Source organism: Staurois parvus, unplaced genomic scaffold, assembly GCF_062004578.1.
Source record: "Staurois parvus isolate SC_StPar_1 unplaced genomic scaffold, SC_StPar_1.0 ptg000314l, whole genome shotgun sequence".
NCBI classification, from domain to species: Eukaryota; Metazoa; Chordata; class Amphibia; order Anura; family Ranidae; genus Staurois; species Staurois parvus.
Genome location: NW_028318110.1, coordinates 3,683,513 through 3,704,642, shown reverse-complemented (window position 1 = coordinate 3,704,642; position 21,130 = coordinate 3,683,513). Strand labels below are relative to the sequence as shown.

The 21,130-nt window shown below is 40.9% G+C and overlaps 1 protein-coding gene across 4 annotated transcripts in view; it reads left to right on the top strand.

Moving 5' to 3' along the window:
• LOC149457560 (tubulin epsilon chain-like) overlaps positions 1–21,130 on the top strand; it is a 40,958-nt gene that overhangs the window by 15,700 nt on the left and 4,128 nt on the right. For 2 of the 4 annotated variants that reach the window (XM_089683546.1, XM_089683544.1), the window contains 6 exons: positions 469–526; positions 7,092–7,213; positions 9,428–9,615; positions 12,408–12,577; positions 16,548–16,688; positions 20,196–20,336. In XM_089683546.1, the coding sequence (XP_089539672.1) occupies positions 469–526; positions 7,092–7,213; positions 9,428–9,615; positions 12,408–12,577; positions 16,548–16,688; positions 20,196–20,336 (820 nt within the window). Of the gene's footprint in view, positions 1–468; positions 527–5,085; positions 5,202–7,091; positions 7,214–9,427; positions 9,616–12,407; positions 12,578–16,547; positions 16,689–20,195; positions 20,337–21,130 lie in introns of all 4 variants that reach the window. The other 2 variants (XM_089683547.1, XR_016313605.1) reach the window with 2 other exon arrangements.

The following is a 21,130-nucleotide window of genomic DNA, read 5'->3' as shown; positions in this document are numbered from 1 at the left end:
AAGTTAAGAATCGTATTTCTATTGTGTAAACTATTAATCCCATTGATCCACTATGTAATGGATATGAAGGGCAGAAATCTACCCCATATTGCAACCTAGATACAGTGAAGAAATGAGTGTATACATGAAAGGTCAAGAAGTATGTTCACAGAATTACCAGGTTAAAAAAGCCAGCAAAGAAAGAAAACAGCTACTACATCTAAGAGCTGGCAATGTCTTACATTTTTTGGGGTGTTCTGTATGCTTTAAAAAGTTTGTGATGAGAGGATGCAAGCCTGTTGTCTTGAAGGACTTTTACAGTTTGAGGAAAAGTCATGTGTGAAAATACTCTTTAGTCATAAGTGCATTGTAAAACAATGATTTAGTATTTAGACATGGTAAAATGCTTACCAGTGTCCCAGTCATTTTGTGGTGAATAGGAGAGCTGTTTAAATATTGTTTAAAAAGAAAATTGTCTTTGTTTTCAAGAGCTGAAGCTGTCAAACCAGATGTTCAGAGAGGGAAGATTTGCTCACTTAAAGCACGGGTAAGAAAAATGATACTGATTGCATCTTGAATGAACATCTCTAAAAGTACCGGTGCTGTTATGACTGCACAGTAATGTAGCTTCTGTCCTGCTGATCACACAAAGTATGACTATGGTTATCAAAGAATGTAATGGAGACTTTTATTATAAATATTTCTAAGTCATGTACAACCCAATTATGCTATGAATTAATTTAGCACTTTACTCATACTCTTATTCATTGCCTGGTGGGGATATACCTTGTTAAATATGTTGCATGTTTTAAACTACTGTAATTAAACTACTTTCTGAAATCTCAGATGCACTTCAGCTCTAGCTATATAATTTTAAAAAGTCATAAGCACCTGTTGTCACGATCACGGCATCAGACCCCAGACCTTCTCACCAAACTCGTGACCGAAGGACTAGCCGATCTAAAACCGCGATGTCACGTGGGTAACAATGTCACACCCAGCTGCACCCTGCAGAAGGATTTTCCAGCTAATTGGACCACAATCAATGTACCGGCAGCCTGAGCGATTGTTACTCGGTCAGGTTAATTACGCAATTAACCCTTCACACTGCCACCACCTCCTTTTTGTACAGAGAGGAAAATCGGCAATCTCAGCAATAACACTATAATGGTTGAGGTAATCGTCTGCATAACATGGTTATACAGAGGGTTAAACGACCACAGTAGCATTCTCTTTAGAGGCAGGAATTCGTAAATTGCAATAAAGCGCTATAGAAACAGTTCAAGACTTTCAGAAGGAAAGATTTATTACTAAAAGGTCAAACGGGTGCAATAAAAATATTTACAGAAAAGAGGTAACTAAGATAGGTATATATATAATATGCAGAGACTAACAGCAAAGAGATATCAGAGAGAGGTGAAAGGGTTAAGGTATTTGCCAAAGTCCTGGGTTAGCAGATCCAAGTTTCAGAGCGAAAGGGCACGGGTCTCCCCAGGTGGTACTGATGTTAAAATGGGAGACGTCTTCAACTTCTTCTTTTCTTAGGCCTGACATCATAATTTGTAGTTCCCCAGCAGGGGGTGTCTTTGAAGTCAAGGACCAATACCCCGTTTAGGGCGTGTAGGTGTGGGCGGTGTGACAGTGTGCCGATCTGTCACCCAGGATTCTCAACAAGGCAGGTTGAGGGGCTCCGGGGTAAGTGTTTGATACAGAGGAAAGTGGCTTTTCACTTTCCTCATTTGTTTGTAAGGTCCATTTTGGGACCTGGAGCCTGGAGATTTCAAAGCTATTTGGGAGGGATGAAATCTCCAATCCTGGGACCAGGTTTTGGGAATAGCCAGGAGACTGATTGCACAGGTGTGTGCAGGCCTTTTCATAGAGTCAGGACCAGGGTTCTGGGCTCCACCTTGGCAGATGGAGTCAGGAGGGCTCCACCTGGAAGACAGGAGTCAGGAGGGCTCCACCAAGGAGACTAGCTGTGTGCTAGTGGCCAGCTGTGTGCGAGAGCCATAATTTGGGAACAGTCTGCAGGAGACATCAAACTGCGTACAAGCCAGGAGGCTGAATTTTTGTTGTTTTTGCTTGACGGTGGATACCCCTGCGTGGGAAGCATGTTATGGAACTTTATTTTTAAATAAAATTGGGCAAAAAGGCCCTTAAAGAAGTGAGTTGCTGTGTGCTTTTGAAAGGAAAAGCTCTACCACTGGAAGCGAGTTCCCACAGCGGATACCTCAACTAGAGCCAAAATCTCCCTTAACTCATATTTTGGCCCATAACTTTCCATCTGCACAAGTGACATTCCACCCGCGGGTAGATTATTATGCAGACACGTCTGAGGATTGATTAGAGATGAAATATGTAATTCTATACTGAACAGTTTACGAGATCTATTTTTCTGCTTTCCTGTGTATTTGAGACAAGGCAAGTGACCTACCAAACTGTTCGCCTTCTCGTGGCCAATCTGACGATATGTCTGGTTTTTATGCAAGTCTCTCATATTCCAAGATATGAGACATATGGGAAAAATGGATTTTAACAAAGGTTATCTGATTCTGTCACATACGCTGAATTAGGTTTATTAGGTTGGAATCTTTCAACTCCTGGGAAAGCTTGCCTTATCTCTTACGAGGTGTTACAATTTGCAGGTTCTTTGGACAGGGAAGCCCTGGCTCCCTTGGGGGGCTTTATAGCTCCTATGACCCCTCTGTGACACACATACACACTGGCCAAATGTCACTGGGACTCTCAGAAAGGGAGGGGGGAAAATATGTTTGTCAGGATGGTTAACCCCTTTGCCAAGATGGAGGTTCTTAACAAAATGGAGGACTGCGTCAGTCTCTGGGTCTACGCCGTTACACTTGTGTTTTTGAAATGGCATCTACAAAAAAAAAAATCCCTTGTGAAGGGGACCAGCAAGATAGCCCTTCAGGTAAGGTAATTGTCAATTGCTGCAAGGATCCTCCAAGGTTTCTGAATATCCAAACCACCACAGGTAGGAGAGAAATCCAGCTAGAAGAGAGGAATAGAAAGCACCTCTGATAATATCCTCCAGTATCAGATGAAATAAAGGTAAAAAGCGGGAAGCTTGTCTCTTTTAATGGCCTAAATAATACACAGAGTGTATCTTGGCTACATACGAATTGTCTCCTAGAGCAGTGGTTCTCAACCTTCCTAATGCCGTGACCCTTTATTACAGTTCCTCATGTTGTGGCGACCCCCAACCATAAAATTATTTACCCAGTAATTATAATTCATGAGTGTCGTTTTATTTCCAATACTGCTGCTTTCAACACAGCAGCTGCTTTCTACACAGTAGCTGCTCTTTACACATCGGAAATATGTGTTTTCTGATGGTCTTAGGGGACCCCTGTGAAAGGGTCGTTCGACCCCCAAAGGGGTCGCGACCCCCAGGTTGAGAACCACTGTCCTAGAGGAAGGAAGCTTTCTCAAACTATTTCCACTCATGATACTGATCTGAAGAAAAAAAAAAAGTTACACTCCTTGTGTTATCTTTGCTACTGAAAGAGGTGAGCTTCCAGTGTTTTAACTCCTATTCCAATTTAGTCTGGAATATGCTCTTAGATGCACTTTCTGCTTCTCTGTACGTTTTGAAATGGGGCAAATTTGTCTTGGAGTTGAGCTGTCCGCTCCTTCTTGTAGTGTGAATGGATACGTTCAGGAACCCATTCCTGGATAGTAAGAGGGTTGTTAGTTCTCCAGTGTCTGGGTATTACCATTCTAGCTGCTATAAGAAAAATGCAAAGGAGACCCTTGATGGCATTTGAAATTAATCCTGGGAGCATGGGATGGAGGACAATATCTGGTGTCCCCAAGATGGAAAGGCTGCTCACTTGCTCATATATTGTGAAGATCTTTGTCCAGAGGGGCATGACCAAGGGCTAGGACCGCCAGATACGTAGTCTAGTACCTTCCTCTGTCATGCAACATCAGAAAAAGTCCAACAGTGAGCTAAATATTTTTTATGCTACTTTCCAGTGTAAATTTGTACTTTTTAACTGATTAATCTGCTAATAACTTTGCTGTTCACACTACTGATGAGTAACAAAATATGCATAATAGGCTACACAGATGTAGGCTTATTTATTGAGGCAGGCAGGTTAAAGAAGCAACATGGTGCTGCTCTCTGCAGCTTTCTCCTGTGCACCTAGTGTTGTTGGATGACATGCCCCCAGGCGGTGAGTCCTTGACACCCTTGGCTCTCAGGAAGTAAAATGAATGATGATGGGCATCATTCAACACATAAGAACACCGGATCACAGAGCAGTGGATCTGTTGGTGACAGCGATGGAGTATTACAGCGAACGTTTTTTGGGTTTTTTTTTTTATTAATTTTTTAACAGGTTGTGGGATATTTTATTGTTTTAATTTTGTGCTTGAGATAGAATCAAGTTTGAAAACAGACCTGTGGTGTGGTGAAAGGGAGTGAACTGACTGCTGATTAAAACTGCAGTCATCACAGGATCTCTTAAATTCTGGGTGGCACTCTTATGTTAAAAGCAACAATGACATGGTTTTGTAGTAACCAGTCCCTGCCCACTTCCCATGTTCTCTTATTGGCTGCAAATTGTGGAATGGAAAGTGGAAGGAGCAAGCTACCATTAGAGCTTGTGGGAAAATTAGTTTAGTATGCATTCACACAGATGTGGGATCCTGTAGTTCTTTGCAATTGGGCATCAAAACAGAGTACTTGGTAAATATTTGGCTTTATGTTGGAAGCAGAAAGAACCTTAGCTAAATGATTCTTAGCACCCCCACCACATTCACACTTTGGAGAACAGTAATAGCAGGACCGGTACCAGAAGTGTGCAGATCCACTAATGATTGGTGGAATATTACTAATGTGGGTTACGGCACTTTCATTGCTTTTTACAAAGCCTTAGTATTAGGCTTATTATTGCATAGGGAATACTTTAATGTTTAGATTTTTTTTTTCCCCACATTCCTGGAATCAAGTACATAATGAAAGCATCACAACATTAAAAGTCCCTCACAAACACTCATGAGAAAGACCAATATATTTATTTGCCTAGTGCCTGTAAGTACAGTGATCAAAATCATGCTAAATGTGTTTTTGTTTTTCATTAGGCTGTCTTGATAGATATGGAAGAAGGTGTTGTAAACGAGATATTACAAGGGCCTCTTTGAGACCTTTTTGATAGCAAGCAGCTCATTACTGATGTGTCAGGATCAGGAAATAATTGGTAAGACCCTAATACTACATATCTGTAGAGTATTGGTACATAAACCGAGGTCTGGGAGCCACAGCTGGCTGTCATTTTTAATTGAGCATTGTTTACGGTAACTTTTTCAGCAGAGCTTTAGTATTTGACTATCTTCAGAGCCAACTGTCACAGGTGCATGTGCTACATATATATCTCATTTAACCTTTAACACATCAATGTAATTTCAAGAAGTAATATTTTATGTCTTTTAAATCTAGTTATTACAATAATACCTTTTTTTTAATTTAAAATAAATCTATTTTACCGTAATGCACAAAGTGGTCTTTTACGTCTTCTTGGCATGCCTCTGTTCCTTCTGTCAGCGGGTGCCAGCATAGCAAGCTGTGGGCGCACTCTGAAGTTGGACTTTGTGCGTTCATAGACACACAGCGCCAATAAGCCACACTCCCTGCCCTCTCTGCACAGGATTTTTTTTTTTTTTATTGAACAACTTTTTCTATAATAACGAAAAAAAAAATAGAGTAACAATAAAAACAAAAGAGACAGATACCTCAGTATCGGAGAGTAGTAGTAAAAAGAAAAACAATAGAAAGAGAGTAAACAAGTGGCTTCCATTTTCACAACACAAATACCATCTTGTAGGAGTAACACAATTTCGGTCTGCAATTTCCATTGGAAACACAGCTTGTGTGAGCAGGTATGTTAACATTAGACACCGAAATGACACATAAAGAGCATAAATCACAAATGTTATATAGTACATTCTAATAAGTTCTCTGGAGTCAGTGGAGGAAAGGGAGGGGTCGTTAGAGGATAGCCAGCGGTCCCGGCAGCCTCTATGCTTGTATGTAAATTCTTCCCTTTTTTTATTGTGGAACTCACTGCTTCTTTCCATTGTGTTTGTGCTGGAGGATTAGGCGGTAACCACTTTTGCAAAATAAGTTGGCGAGCAAGGTACAGGGTTCTGATACATAACATATTATAATCCGAGGGTAACACCTCCTCCTGGATAATACCCAATATAGTACTCTTAGGGTCTATAGGGACCTGTGTAGAACATATGCTGGTTAGTATACTGAAAATTATGGTCCAATAACGATGTACTTTAGGACATCGCCACAACATATGGATCAGTGACCTATTATGTACCATACAACGCGTGTACCATGTGTGCAAGCACTATGGGGTATAATGAACCCTGTGTAAAATAAATAGTTGTGTCAACTGTTGAGAGGGATATCATGATACCCGAGGAGTAAGTTCAAGTGCTTGGTGCCATTGTTCTTCTTCAAAGGGACCCACATCCTCCTCCCACCTATCTCCACATTTCAGCTGTGGCATGTAGAGTATAAATTCCCTATCAATCCCCTCTCTACACAGGAGTTTGATAGGACATTTTGGCTTGCTGGACTGGTGACAGGAATCAAGAATGTATTCACGGATGAGGGTGGGGGGAACAGTTAGCAGGGCACTTAAAAAAATTAAAAAACAAATTGAAACTGCCATGCAGATTTCACTTGCAGAGACATCAGTTTACGTCAGTTTTCATGTGCGCTTCAATGAGTTTTATACATGTTGCCGATTCCTGCGCAGAAAAAAATGATACTAGTGTTGAGGTGTGAACAGGACACATAGAGAACAATTGATTTCATTGTGCCCTTGCAGAACACATGCAGAAAAACTGGCATCTCTGTACTTTGGTGTGAACGAGCACTAGGGTAAAGAAAAACCTGTTAGACCTTAGAACCACTTAAAGATAATGTGTGGTGTGAACTATGCAGCAGGGTTTAAAAAATATTTAGTTACAGCAAATTTTGTTGAAAACAGTCATTACCATTTCTGAATTAAAATGTTTATAATGATTACAATGATTCCTGAAGATATGTACCTATTCATTTGTATGTGTAGGGCAGTTGGTCACAAGCTGTATGGCTCTCAGTACCGGGAGCAGATCGTAGAGAATTTGAGGAGGACAGCAGAGCAGTGTGATTGTCTGCAGTGTTTCTTTGTGATTCATTCAATGGGAGGAGGTAAGATGAACATTAATAGTGGACATGAAACCTGATCATGCACCAGCAGGCTTGAAAAGCATATTCATTATTCAGTATGTGCCAAGCTAGCTCATAGGCATAAAAAGGATTAACTTGGTCATTTTTACATAAATAGAAGTTTGAATTAAAAATTCCAACGTGCCCATTGCTGTTCAAATGCCATATCTGTTTGTGGATGTCTGCTTTAGGACCCTTTTACATGGGGTGGATTCTGCTCTGATCAGCAAGGGATCCACTCACATACAGTGGGGCAAAAAAGTAATTAGTCAGCCACCAATTGTGCAAGTTCTCCCACTTAAAAAGATGAGAGAGGCCTGTAATTGGCATCATAGGTAGACCTCAACTATGAGAGACAAAATGAGAAAAAAAATCCAGACAATCACATTGGCTGATTTGGAAAGAATTTATTTGCAAATTATGGTGGAAAATAAGTATTTGGTCAATATGAAAAGTTCATCTCAATACTTTGTTATATATCCTTTGTTGGCAATGACAGAGGTCAAACGTTTCCTGTAAGTCTTCACAAGGTTGGCACACACTGTTGCTGGTATGTTGGCCCATTCCTCCATGCAGATCTCCTCTAGAGCAGTGATGTTTTGGGGCTATCGCTGGGCAACACGGACTTTCAACTCCCTCCAAAGGTTTTCTATGGGGTTGAGATCTGGAGACTGGCTAGGCCACTCCAGGACCTTGAAATGCTTCTTACGAAGCCACTCCTTTGTTGCCCGGGCGGTATGTTTGGGATCATTGTCATGTTGGAAGACCCAGCCACGTTTCATCTTCAATGCCCTTGCTGATGGAAGGAGGTTTGCACTCAAAATCTCACGATACATGGCCGCATTCATTCTCTCCTGTACATGGATCAGTCGTCCTGGTCCCTTTGCGGAGAAACAAGCCCAAAGCATGATGTTGCCACCCCCATGCTTCACAGTAGGTATGGTGTTCTTTGGATGCAACTCAGCATTCTCTCTCCTCCAAACACGACGAGTTGTGTTTCTACCAAACAGTTCTATTTTGGTTTCATCTGACCATATGACATTCTCCCAATCCTCTTCTGGATCATCCAAATGCTCTCTAGCAAACTTCAGACGGACCCGGACATGTACTGGCTTAAGCAGGGGGACACGTCTGGCACTGCAGGATCTGAGTCCCTGGCGACGTAGTGTGTTACTGATGGTAGTCTTTGTTACGTTGGTCCCAGCTCTCTGCAGGTCATTCACTAGGTCCCCCCCATGTGGTCCTGGGATTTTTGACCCCACGGGGTGAGATCTTGCGTGGAGCCCCAGATCGAGGGAGATTATCAGTGGTCTTGTATGTCTTCCATTTTCTAATTATTGCTCCCACAGTTGATTTGTTCACACCAAGCTGCTTGCCTATTGCAGATTCAGTCTTCCCAGCCTGGTGCAGGTCTACAATTTTGTTTCTGGTGTCCTTCGACAGCTCTTTGGTCTTCACCATAGTGGAGTTTGGAGTGTGACTGTTTGAGGTTGTGGACAGGTGTCTTTTATACTGATAACAAGTTCAAACAGGTGCCATTGATACAGGTAATGAGTGCAGGACAGAGGAGCCTCTTAAAGAAGAAGGTACAGGTCTGTGAGAGCCAGAAATCTTGCTTGTTTGTAGGTGACCAAATACTTATTTTCCACCATAATTTGCAAATAAATTCTTTCCAAATCAGCCAATGTGATTGTCTGGATTTTTTTTCTCATTTTGTCTCTCATAGTTGAGGTCTACCTATGATGCCAATTACAGGCCTTTCTCACCTTTTTAAGTGGGAGAACTTGCACAATTGGTGGCTGACTAAATACTTTTTTGCTCCACTGTATCTCCTTCTGATCGGAGCAGAGCAGGCAGATGACACATCCATGTCCACTCAGTTTATGCAGAGCGGACATGGACAGATTTTTTTTGTGTGGGCTGCATCGGTCCAGAGGTAGGAGGATGTAAACTAACACAAGTCTGTTTACTCCTGGCTGTCCATAGGAATATGTAGACCTACCCATCAGGTCCACCTGAAAAATTGACAGGCAGACCTAATCAGATCGCCCGTGTGAAATGGGCTTTAAAGTAGCAGCAATTTAAGAAAGAGAAAATATATATATGGTATTATAAGAGTGTTACTCTTTTAAAGCTATAACAGTAGACTACCAAAGAATGCGCATATTGCTAATTCAGTTCTTTTGTCACCCTCAGGTACAGGATCTGGTTTAGGTACATATGTATTGAATGTGCTTGAGGATGAATTCCCTGAAGTGTACAGGTTTGTCACCTCTGTCTACCCATCAGCTGAAGATGATGTAATCACATCACCCTACAACAGTGTTTTAGCCATGAAGGAGCTTACTGAACATGCAGACTGTGTGCTTCCCATTGAAAACCAAGTAAGAACCTTTACATTACAGTCATGTTTCTTTCAGCCGTCACTGCATGTTGTGTGTGTTTTAAATAAACATATACTGTGTGTATATATAGTGAAACACTGGCCAGTTGTATCTGTAAGACTACAAATCTATCTACTCTTTATCATATTAAAGCGGAACTAAACCCTCCTATAGTTTGCAGCTAAGGAAGCTGCCATCTAATCCTCTGTTTGGTCTTCAACTGCCATCATGCTGCATATATGATCAGTTATGACACCAGCCATTTGATGGTTTGACAGTTTGGTCAAGCAAATGTAATACGTCTGTAGTAGATGATGTAAGTCTGAAAAGGAGGGTCACACATCGCTGGTATCATCCACAAGAAACTTTATGGGAGATTGCTCAGACAGAACTTGGTTCTGCCATGGTATTCTGTCTGAGCAGTCTCCAGTAAAGTTTCATGTGGATAGAATTGTATTATTCTCATTAATTATAGGCAGATGTCCAAAGTACCCCCCTCCTTACATCAGATGTCAAGAGCCTTCCCATTATCAGAAGTCGGAGTCACCCACTCTCCCTCACATTGCAGTTCACCTCCCTTACCTTGTGCTGCTGCTGTGAAGAAGCTGGGGGCAGAGCTGGGAAGCAGAATGTGCAAGGTTTGGAAGAGGACCAGAAGAGGGCTGCCAGAGTGTGCTGTATGCTGAAACCAAGGTAGGCAGAGACAAAAGGGTGCTGCAGCTGCACAGAGAGGCACAGGATCTGTAGGAGGAGTTTGGCTTCCTCTCTGCTGCTGACTGCTTACACAAGGTGGGGGGGCAGAGACAGGCCTCTCCGCATCTGCATGGAGGAGTGCAGGATCTGGCAGAGGAGTTCTGTCCTCTCTGCTGCCGATTACTGAGATAAGGTGGTGGTGGAGACAAGTGGGGTGCCTCAGCTGCTGCCAGACTCATCCACCTTGCCAACCACTCAGTGTCTGCCAACCCCCTCTGCCAATCCCTCCACTGGCTTCCACTCACCCAACAAATAAAATTCAACAGCCTACAAAACCACCCACAACTTGGCCCCCAGCTACATCACTGACCTGGTCTCAAAGTACCAATTAAACCGCTCTCTTCGGTCCTCCCAAGACCTCCTGCTCCTGACTTCTCCCAAGCTTCTCACATCCTTTGGAACTCCCTACCCCAATCTGTCTATCTCCTAATCTATCTACCTTTAGACGATTCCTGGAAACCCTTCTCTTTAAAGAAGCCTATCCTACATCTAATGCATTGTGTTTTTACTTTCTCCACTCCTTTCCCACAGCTATTACCTTTTTGTGTCACTTGAACCATCTTCTTAGATTGTAAGCTCTGACGAGCAGGTCCCTCTTATTCCTTTTGTACCAAATTGTATTGTAACTGTAATGTCTGCCTTCATTTTGTAAAGTGCTGCGCAAACTGTTGCCGCTATATACATCCTGTATAATAATAATATATACAATACTGTGCAAAAGTTATAGGCAGGTGTACAAAAGTGCTGTAAAATAAGAATGCTTTAAAAAAAATATATATATATATTTTATTCTACTTATTTTTTGTAACTCCAATTGAAAAACCAGCATCCATTCAACTCAAAAAGCTGTTTGAAGGAGTACAAAGAAACAGGCAACACTGAGGATTGTAGACGCAGTGGTCGGCCCAGGAAACATCATGCTTACTTCCCTTCAACATTGGAATATGTCCAACAGTGCCATCAGCACAGAACTGGGTGAAACTAGTGGGACCCAGGTGAACTTGTCTACTGTCTGTGGAAGTTTGGCCATCAGTGTCAGTTGCACCCAAAAAGCCTTACCTCTGATGTAGAAACAAGGCTATGTGACTCAACTATGCACCAGAACGTAGGATGAGTGCAAACATATGGCAGCAGGTGCTCTCCCCTGATGGGTCATACTATTTAACTGTAGCAGAAGGCAGTTTGTTCATTGGAGAGTGGTACAATAATGAGTGTCAGCAGGCAACAGTGAAGCATGTTGGAGGTTCCTTGCAAGTGTGGGGCTTTTGGTCAGGATCAATGGTGTCCTCAGTTCTGACTGGCAGATACTTTTCCATCATGTAATACCATCAGGGAGGTGTGTGATTGGCCCCAGTTTTATTCTGCATCAGGACAATGACCCCAAACATACAGCCAATGTAATTAAGAGCTATCTTCAGTGTAAAGAAGAACAAAGAGCAAAGGGTGGTCACGCCAAATATTGATTTGGATTCCTCTTCTGTGCATTTACTTTTCCATTTTGTTAATTGATAAAAATAAACCATTAACACATCTATTTCTGAAAGCATTCTTAATTTACAGCATTTTTTCAAAACTGTCTAAAACTTTAGCACAGTACTGCATAAGCAGTGCATCTCTTCAATCCTTGCACATTTTCCGTGTTTTTTGTTTCTTTAACAGTTCAAGAAAAGTACCTATTAATCTGCCATAAATCTAGTGAGGTACTAGCTTTCTGAGGCACACTGAAATTCCAATCAAGTGTTATCAGCCCTGCCAGATCTTTTTTTGTGGATTACAGGACTCCTCTGTCATATGTTATGGAAATGAGAAGGGTGGTTTTGTAGTCCAGCAGGGGAGAACTGAGCAGGGCTGCCAACACTTTGTGGGATTTTATTGCAGAAAAGGCACTATGTTGTCAGCCAAACAGGTTAGGAGCACATTTCCTCTCATTAACAGAATGTTATGGAGACCAACAAAGCATGGAGTATACTATATACTATTCTCTGTTCCTTTAGTTTGTATTATGTCTTTGTATTAATATGTTATTTGTTTCTGTTAAGTCATTAGCTGACATTGTGAACAAAATTGTCCAGATGACAAACTCTGGAAAACTTGGAAGTGTAAAGCAAAATAGTCTTCTAATTTCCAATAAAGGTGGTGTAAAAGAAAGTGAGAAACCATTTGATGCCATGAACAACATTGTAGCAAACCTGCTTTTAAATCTCACAAGGTAAGCACCTTAATTTTGATTTAAATGGTTTTCTGTTACTGGGTGTAAGCAAAGATCCAAGTACTTCTCGTGTGTTGTATGCAGTATTTAACAAAAAACTTCTCTATTCCCTTTGGTCTTTTATACACTGCTCAAAAAAAATTGAAGGAATATTTTTTAGTGTCAAGTGTCATTACTGGTAGCACGAGGCGATACCTGGATCCTACAGAGGTTGCACAGGCAGTCCAACTCCTCCAGGATGGCACATCAATATGTGCCATTGCCAGAAGGTTTGCTGTGTCTCCCAGCACAGTCTCAAGAGCATGGAGAAGATTCCAGGAGACAGGCAATTACTCTGAGAGCTGGATAGGGTCATGAGGGTGGCCTAAGGGACCAACGTTCTCTAGTGGGCCCTGTGCTCACTGCCTGGCACCATAAAGCTCGAATGGCATTTGCCATTGAACACCAGAATTGGCAGATCTGCCACTGGCGCCCTGTGCTTTTCACAGTTGAAAGCAGGTTCACCCTGAGCACATGTGACAGACATGAAAAGGTGTGGAGAAGCTGTGGAGGCCTGGTCTGGGGAGGCATATCCATGGAGGAACGCACAGACCTCTACAGGCTAGACAATGGCACCCTGACTGCCATTAGGTATCAGGATGAAATCCTTGGACCCATTGCCAGACCCTACACTGGTGAATTGGGTCCTGGGCTCCTCCTGGTGCACAAAAATGCTCGGCCTCATGTGGCGAGAGTAAGTAGGCAGTTCCTGGAGGATTATGAAATTGATACCACTGAATGGCCCCCACGCTCGCCTGACCTTCATTCAATAGAACACCTTTGGGATATCATGTTTCGGTCCATCCATCCCCGCCAGGTTGCACCTCAGACTGTTCAGGAGCTCATGAAGACACAGCTGATTGACACAGCAGATCACAATGTAAATACAGTTGCCGGTTATCAGCTGCACTTTCCTCACGCTGTCACAAGGAAAGTACTGCCGATAACTGGCAACTGTCACAGAGCAGATCAGCACTGATCATCAGTGCCGAGCAGTTGCACCCAGCAGTGCCTATCAGTGCCCATCATTGCTGCATATCGGTGCAGCATCCTCCGTGCCTCCTCACCAATGCCCATCAGTACAGCCCATCAGTGCTGTTTATCTGTGCCACCTCATCAGTGCTGCGTATCAGTTCAGTCTCATCAACGCACATCAATGAAGGAGAAAAATTACCTGTTTGCTAAATTTTATAATAGAAACAAAAAAATAATTTTTTTTTTCAATTTTTTTTTTGCTCTTTTTTTTGTTTATAGTGCAAAAAATAAAACGCACAGTGGCGATTAAATACCACCAAAAGAAAGCTCTATTTGTGTGAAAAAAATTATAAAATTTTCATATGGGTACAGTGTTGCATGACCGCGCAATTGCCCTTCAAAGTGCGACAGCACTAAAAGCTGAAAATTGGCCTGGGCATGAAGGGGGTAAAAGTGCCCGGTAGGTAAGTGGTTAAATCATGTTATCATCCCTGTCCAATTCAGCTCTGCGGACTACTGAATGCCACCCCCCCTCAGCTAGGAAGATGAGGAGAGGGAAAGGTGTTCTGTAGTTTTATTCTAGGGTGACAGTGCTATCTCTCCATTGGCACAATACATAAGTGAAAATACAGGAGTAAAATCCTAAAAAAAACCCAAAAAAACAAAACAAATGAAGCCACCACGTCTAAGGACTGTAAACTGCAATCTTTAAATGACGACTGAAAATCATACACACGGTTTATTTTCAATACTCTGGATCCCCTTCTCCATTTAAAATTATCTATACAACATACACATAAGAAAAATCAGGATAGGAAGAAAAATATTTATGCAAAATTCCTAATTAATTTGTCCACATTGAGTATGAAATATTTGTAATTAATTTTTTACTTTGAACTGTGAACAGCTAATAGATTGCATAAAGTGAGCCTTTGCCTGTGTTTTAACAGTTTGCCAAGTCACTGACCCAGATTAAGTATGCAGATCAAGCAACTCAGGAGTCCTTACCTGTGCCGCTGTTCAGGGTCAGTGATTCAAAGTATTGACGCAAGAGTCAACATGAATGACAAGCAACATGCATTTCTGAAGGGCTTAGCAATGGCAGTCCCCATGTTTCTCTCTTCAAATATCTTTCTTTTAAAGATTGTGATTTTGTGAGCTTATAAATTGTATAGATGGTTTCATGAAAGGCCATATCTTTGAGGCAACTCAAGGTCATGATAAACTTTGGAATGTCAAAAATAAGTTACACCATGGAGACAATTAGTTGTTTTTTTTCCTTTTAATTAGGAGAATATTACTATTCACTAGACATACTCCAATAGGAAAGATATTTAAACACCTTTTGCATAGTAACTAATGTAGTTTTAGAAATGCGTATAATTGGTAGTATCTTGCTTTTGGACACCTCACCTGTTTGTTAATCTGTATGCTATGAATACCCTCTCTGCTCTATTGTCTCCTGATTTAAGCTACGAGCCATAAGTGGTCATGATTTGTAAACTCCAACAATGCATTTGCTAATGTATTTCTGATTCCAGTTCCATAGCTCAAATGCTGACCCTTTTTCTCCAGTACTTTCTAAGAGCCAGTTTACACTACATGCGTTTTCAGTGTGCTTTTTTTCCCTGCATCCAAATGCACAGAAAGTAGGTTATATGGTTGTCAGTGTTATAGTTCACATAAGTACTTCCTGCACTTCAGCATTTTTCCTGCACAAAACTGTACTGGAACATGGTAAAATGCACTGGAACACACATGTCGCTATTTAAATTGAGAAGGGAAAAAGATTAACCGAAACACATCAAAATGCATCTGGACTGCGTTTCTATAGTGTGGACCGGCCTTAAGTGACTGAGGCTGGCTATACATGGTTGAATAAAAGAAAATTGATTTGATTTTCCCCATCCACTTAATCAAGGTGAATAGGGGAATCCCTCCTGCTGCGCTAATGTATTCTGACAATGGGGAGACTTTCTCACCAGTCAGAATATATTGATCAGCACTGGTGGAGTTGGTCATTAGAAATTTTTCAAACGGGCTAGTTGTCCACAAGTCAATCCAACCTGACCCTACTGTACATGGATCAAAATTCAAGTGGTCTCTGCTGAACCAGACAAAATCTGCATGGCCAGTTTAACTCAGATAAAATATGCAAATTAGATGTTCTGACCTCACTCTGTCTTTACTTGCTGCATGCTTGCGCTCGGTCAATGACTTAAAGTATTGTAGCCACAAGTGACTAACAAAGGTCTACTTTTAGCATGAAGTTAGTAATGGCAACCCCAGTATTTTTCATGTAACACATTTTTCTTTTAAGAAAAACACTTCTACACACTGTTTACTAGCTGTGGCTTTTGAAACCCAATATGCGTTCCTAACAAACAAGTCTCTGCGCACATAGGACAGTTACAATGAGATTATCCCAATGACGGGTAGGATTTCCTCTTACTTTGGACTGATTCAACTGAAGAAGAAAAAACGAGGTTTCTGCTATTAGCACCAAACAGATGTTTACATAAAGGTAAAATTAAAAAAACCTAACTGGTCACTATGGGGAAAAAATATAAACGGAATGGTTTATTCTGGTCACTATGGGGAAACAATAAATACAATTTCTTTTTGTTTTAGTAAATCTTCTTCTGTCATCTCTGGAGCAGAAAATGAGTAAATTTCCCCAGAGGGTAGATAGATACCACAATGAAAAGCTGCAGGAGAGCCTAGCCATTCCCAATTCTATTCAAACAAAAATGTTTTAGTTGAGTTGTACTTTAGCACTGTTATCCTGCCAGATGAAGGAGCCATAAGCTCTTGAAAGTTTGCCATTTTGTTCTTTTGTTACTGAAACACATTTATATTTGCTTTTATATTTGCATGACAAATTCTAAAAAGTAGCTGAATAAGAAGCTGTGCAGGAGACGGAAGATTACATTTAATGTGTTTGTTTTCCTCCCAGCTCTGCAAGATTTGAAGGGCAGCTTAATATGGATTTGAATGAGATCACCATGAACTTGGTCCCATTCCCTCATTTGCATTATTTGACCTCCAGCGTAACTCCTCTTTATACACTTGCTGATGTGAATATACCTACACGAAGGTGAGGGCTCTGAGGCTAAGGCTGTACATTGACCTGTGCCATTCCTCTTGTTGTGCTGTATAACCGTGTATAGCAGTTGTTCTAAGATCTTTATATAGTGCATCCAGAAAGTATTCACAGCGCTTAACTTTTGCCAATTTTATGTTACAGCCTTATTCCAAAATTGATTAAATTAATTTTTTTCCTCAACATTCTACAAACAATACCCCATAATGACAACGTGAAAGAAGTTAATTTTGAAATCTTTGAAATTTATTAAAAATAAAAAAAAACACATGTACATAAGTGTTCACAGCCTTTGCCATGACACTCAAAATTGAGCTCTGGTGCATCCTGTTCCCACTGATCATCCTTGAGCTGTTTCCACAAGTTGCTTGGAGTCCACCTGTGGGACATTCAGTTGATTGGGCATGATTAGGAAAGGCATAAACCTGTCTATATAAGGTCCCACAGTTAACAGTGCATGTCAGAGCACAAACCAAGCTATGCAGTCCAAGGAATTGTCTGTCTGTAGAACTCCGAGACAGGATTGTAGCAAGGCACAGATCTGGGGAAGGGTACAGAAAAATGTCTGCAGCATTGAAGGTCCCAAGGAGCACAGTTGCCTCCATCATCCATAAATGGAAGAAGTTTGGAACCACCAGGAATCTTCCTAGAGCGGGCCATCCGGCCAAAATGAGCGATCGAAGGAGAAGGGCCTTAGCCAAGGAAGTAACTAAGCCCAATGGTCACTTTGAAAGAGCGCCAGCATTTCTCTGTGGAGAGAGAACCTTCCAGAAGAACAACCATCTCTGCAGCACTCCACCAATCAGGCCTGTATGGTAGAGTGGCCAGACGGAAGCCACTCCTCAGTAAAAGGCAAATGGCAGCCCGTCTGGAATTTGCCAAAAGGCACCTGAGGGACTCTCAGACCATGAGAAACAAAACGCTCTGGTCTGATGAAACAAAGATTGAACTCTTTGGCCTGAATTCCAAGTGTCATGTCTAGAGGAAACCAGGCACCGCTCACCACCTGGCCAATACCATCCCTACAGTGAAGCATGGTGGTGGCAGCATCATGCTATGGGGATGTTTTTCAGCAGCAGGAACTGGGAGACTAGTCAGGATTGAAGGAAAGATGAATGCAGCAATATACAGAGACATCCTTGATGAAAACCTGTTCCAGAGCGCTCTGGACCTTAGATGGGGGCGACGATTCATCTTTCACCAGGACAATGACCCCAAACACACAGCCCAACTCTATGAATGTCCTGGAGTGGTCCATCTAGAGCCCAGACTTCAACCCGATTGAACATCTCTGGAGAAATCTGAAACCGGCTGTGCACCCGATGCTCCCCATCCAACCTGATGGAACTTGAGAGGTACTGAAAAGAAGAATGGGAGAAATTGCCCAAAAATAGGTGTGCCAAGCTTGTAGCATCATACTCCAAATGGCTTGAGGCTGTAATTGGTGCAAAGGTGATTCAACAAAGTATTGAGCAAAGACTGCAACTACTTATGTATTTTTATTTTTAATAAATTGCAAAGATTTCAAAATGAACTTCTTTCACGCTATCATGGGGTATTGTTTGTAGTTTGTAATTTACGTTAATCCATTTTGAATAAGGCTGAAACAAAATGTGGCAAAAGTTAAGCGCTGTCAATACTTTCTGGATGCAGTGTAGCTCCCTCTGTCACGTCACAGCTCTCTTGCAATCCCTAGATGGCAGCTGTGACAGCTCGATCTGGAAATTAGACTTTTAAAGGTAAAATAAAACGTTGCAAAGTTTTTTCCTGTTGCATTTATCAGTGTGTGTGTGTGTTTCTTTTACTTTAAATGGTCCTCTGTTTAACCCTTATTAACCCTTAATATACTCTAATCAGCCATAATTAACTCCTTATTCTCCTTCTCCATTTAACTATTTTCCTTCTGATTTTTTTTTTTTTGTTCATTTCCATTTTATAAACTTTTAGTAATTAAAACTTTTTTTGTTTGCTTTGTTCGTTAATATTTTTACACCTTTTAACATATATATTTACATGTTTCACTTTAGAAATTAAATACATTTATTTAAAATTTTGCGCTTTTTTTTTTAAAAATAACTTTTCAATGCTTTGTACCGGAATCATAATTTTAGTGTCCTTTTAAACAGGACAATTTACAGAATACAATGTGCACTTATAATACAAAATACATTCACACTGAGCTGAGCTTTTTTCAGGCATTTTCTTCAAGTGTTATTTTACAGCGTTTTTGAGCGTTTTTTTTTTTTTTAGCAGATATGCAAATATTATAGGTGTTTTTGCTGTGGCTAATAGAAATAGTTGCTGTTTGAGCTGAAACCGCCTGAAGAAATGCTTGAAAAAACACTTATTTCTACTGTTCAGGTGTTTTCTATTTAAGACTATGGGGGAAAAAAACGCTAAGATTTGCCTGAAAATTTTTCATGAAAAGAAAGTTTTGTTTTTTATAGAACAGGTTTACATAGTAGGGAGTCTGAATTTATTGAGTTTACTGTATGTGTCTTTTTTGGGCTTTTCATATTTTGGTCACTTTGGTGTTTATTGAGTTTCCTTTAGGAGTCTGGCCTGTTTGTCACACACAATCAAAATTATATGAGTGTGATATTTTGTTTAGTGTGCTTCCTTTCCAAGCATTGTTACGAAGGTAAATTGAAAATTAGGTACTACCCTTCTTACTGAACAGTATATGCTTCAGCTGGCCATAGATGGATTGAAATTCATCCATTTCAGCAGGGACTGTCCAAATTTTAATCCATGTGCAAGCTGTTTGTACAGAAGTCGATCTCTCGACTAACTTCTGTACAACCAGCCTATTGGAAAATGTTTGCTTGATCAATGCCGCATGCTTCAGCAGGTGGTGCTGATGAGTATATTCTGGCAGCCTGGAAGCCTCCCGGCTGTAAGAATGCAATTTCATGTGTATGGATGGAAGAATTGATTCATTTTCTTTTGTTAAACCGTCTGGTTGAATGAAAGAAAGTGGATCATGTTTGGCCAGCTTACGATCTTCCTTAGTGAGATTTAAGCTTTTTAAAGTGACCCTGTCATTAGAGGCCTATAGTGGTTGCTGTTGTAAAAACATTACAGACAATTGAATGACTGTCTGGCATCAAAAATTTGAGTCACTGACCAGGAACAAACTTACTAAAAAGGAATTTAGGAAAAATGTCAGAATTTCTTATCTCTATATGTTTCATCAGCACAACAACTGGGCAACTTGTTTTTTCAAAAAGAAAGTGGTCAGCAACAACAGCCTCTGTGATTTTCTCATGACAAGTTTCTTTTAACCAGGCCCCCTACTGGCAAATTGATATGCCATAAGAGTCCTTATGCATAAAACAGGAAAAGACTGCACTGAACAATTGCTCTAAACATTGGGAACATTTCCAGAGGGCACATATAACAGAACAAGTTAAATGAATGTTTATACATTACAGTATTTTGCTGCCATTTTGAGAATATAGCAAAACACTGCATTTACTGTTATTACATGTTTTTGCACAGGTTGGACCAAATGTTCTCTGATGCCTTTAACAAAGATCATCAGTTAATTCGAGCTGACCCGAAGCATAATCTTTACCTTGCCTGTGCTTTGATGGTGAGAGGAAACGTTCATATTTCTGATGTTCGCAGGAATATTGAAAGGTTGGTGTAAACTAACACCTCCGAAAATAAAAAGTTCTCTGGTGTAAACCCCACAAGGACCCTAATCACATAGACATTTTGTGCTAGAATTTGCATTGTGTTGTGCGTCAGACTTATGTAGGAGTCAACAAGCATTTTGGAGAATCCAAGCAACATATACATCCAGCTTTCACAATTTTTAAAGCTAAAAAAAAGCTGACAGCTGTAGAGTTTTTTTCATTCGTTCAGCCCTGACTTGTTTTTGCATTCTAAAGGGGCAGACGAAATTTTAGGAGTAAAGTTGAAGCCACATGTACAAATAAGACGGCTACATCAAACCAAAAGGCCACAGAGGTATGAATATGAAATCAATCCGAGGAGTGAAGTTCCGATTTAAAGGCTACATTCACCCTCTACTATAAAATAATAAATGCACACTTTTTGCATGTTTAAAAATGTGCATTTTTTTTTTTTTTTTGTAACAGGAGCCTGCAAAGTATTACACCCATGATCAGCACGTTTCATTACAGCAAAAAGACATTCTTGCCTTCTTTTCACTACCCAACCATCCCGTTTAGTCACTGGGAGTGAAAGTACAATCCTGTGTGAGCTACATGGCACTGGAGTTGTACTTTACACAGGTTATGGACTGGAAGGCTGGCAGCGGCACGAGTGAAAAAAATGCACATGTATGCTGGATGAGGATTACATCAAACCCATTAGTTTGCACTAAGTGAACAAAGCACAAGTATTTTTCTAAGGGCCGTGTAAAAATGCAGTATGACTACTCTGGGAAATCACTCCCGGATCTTAAG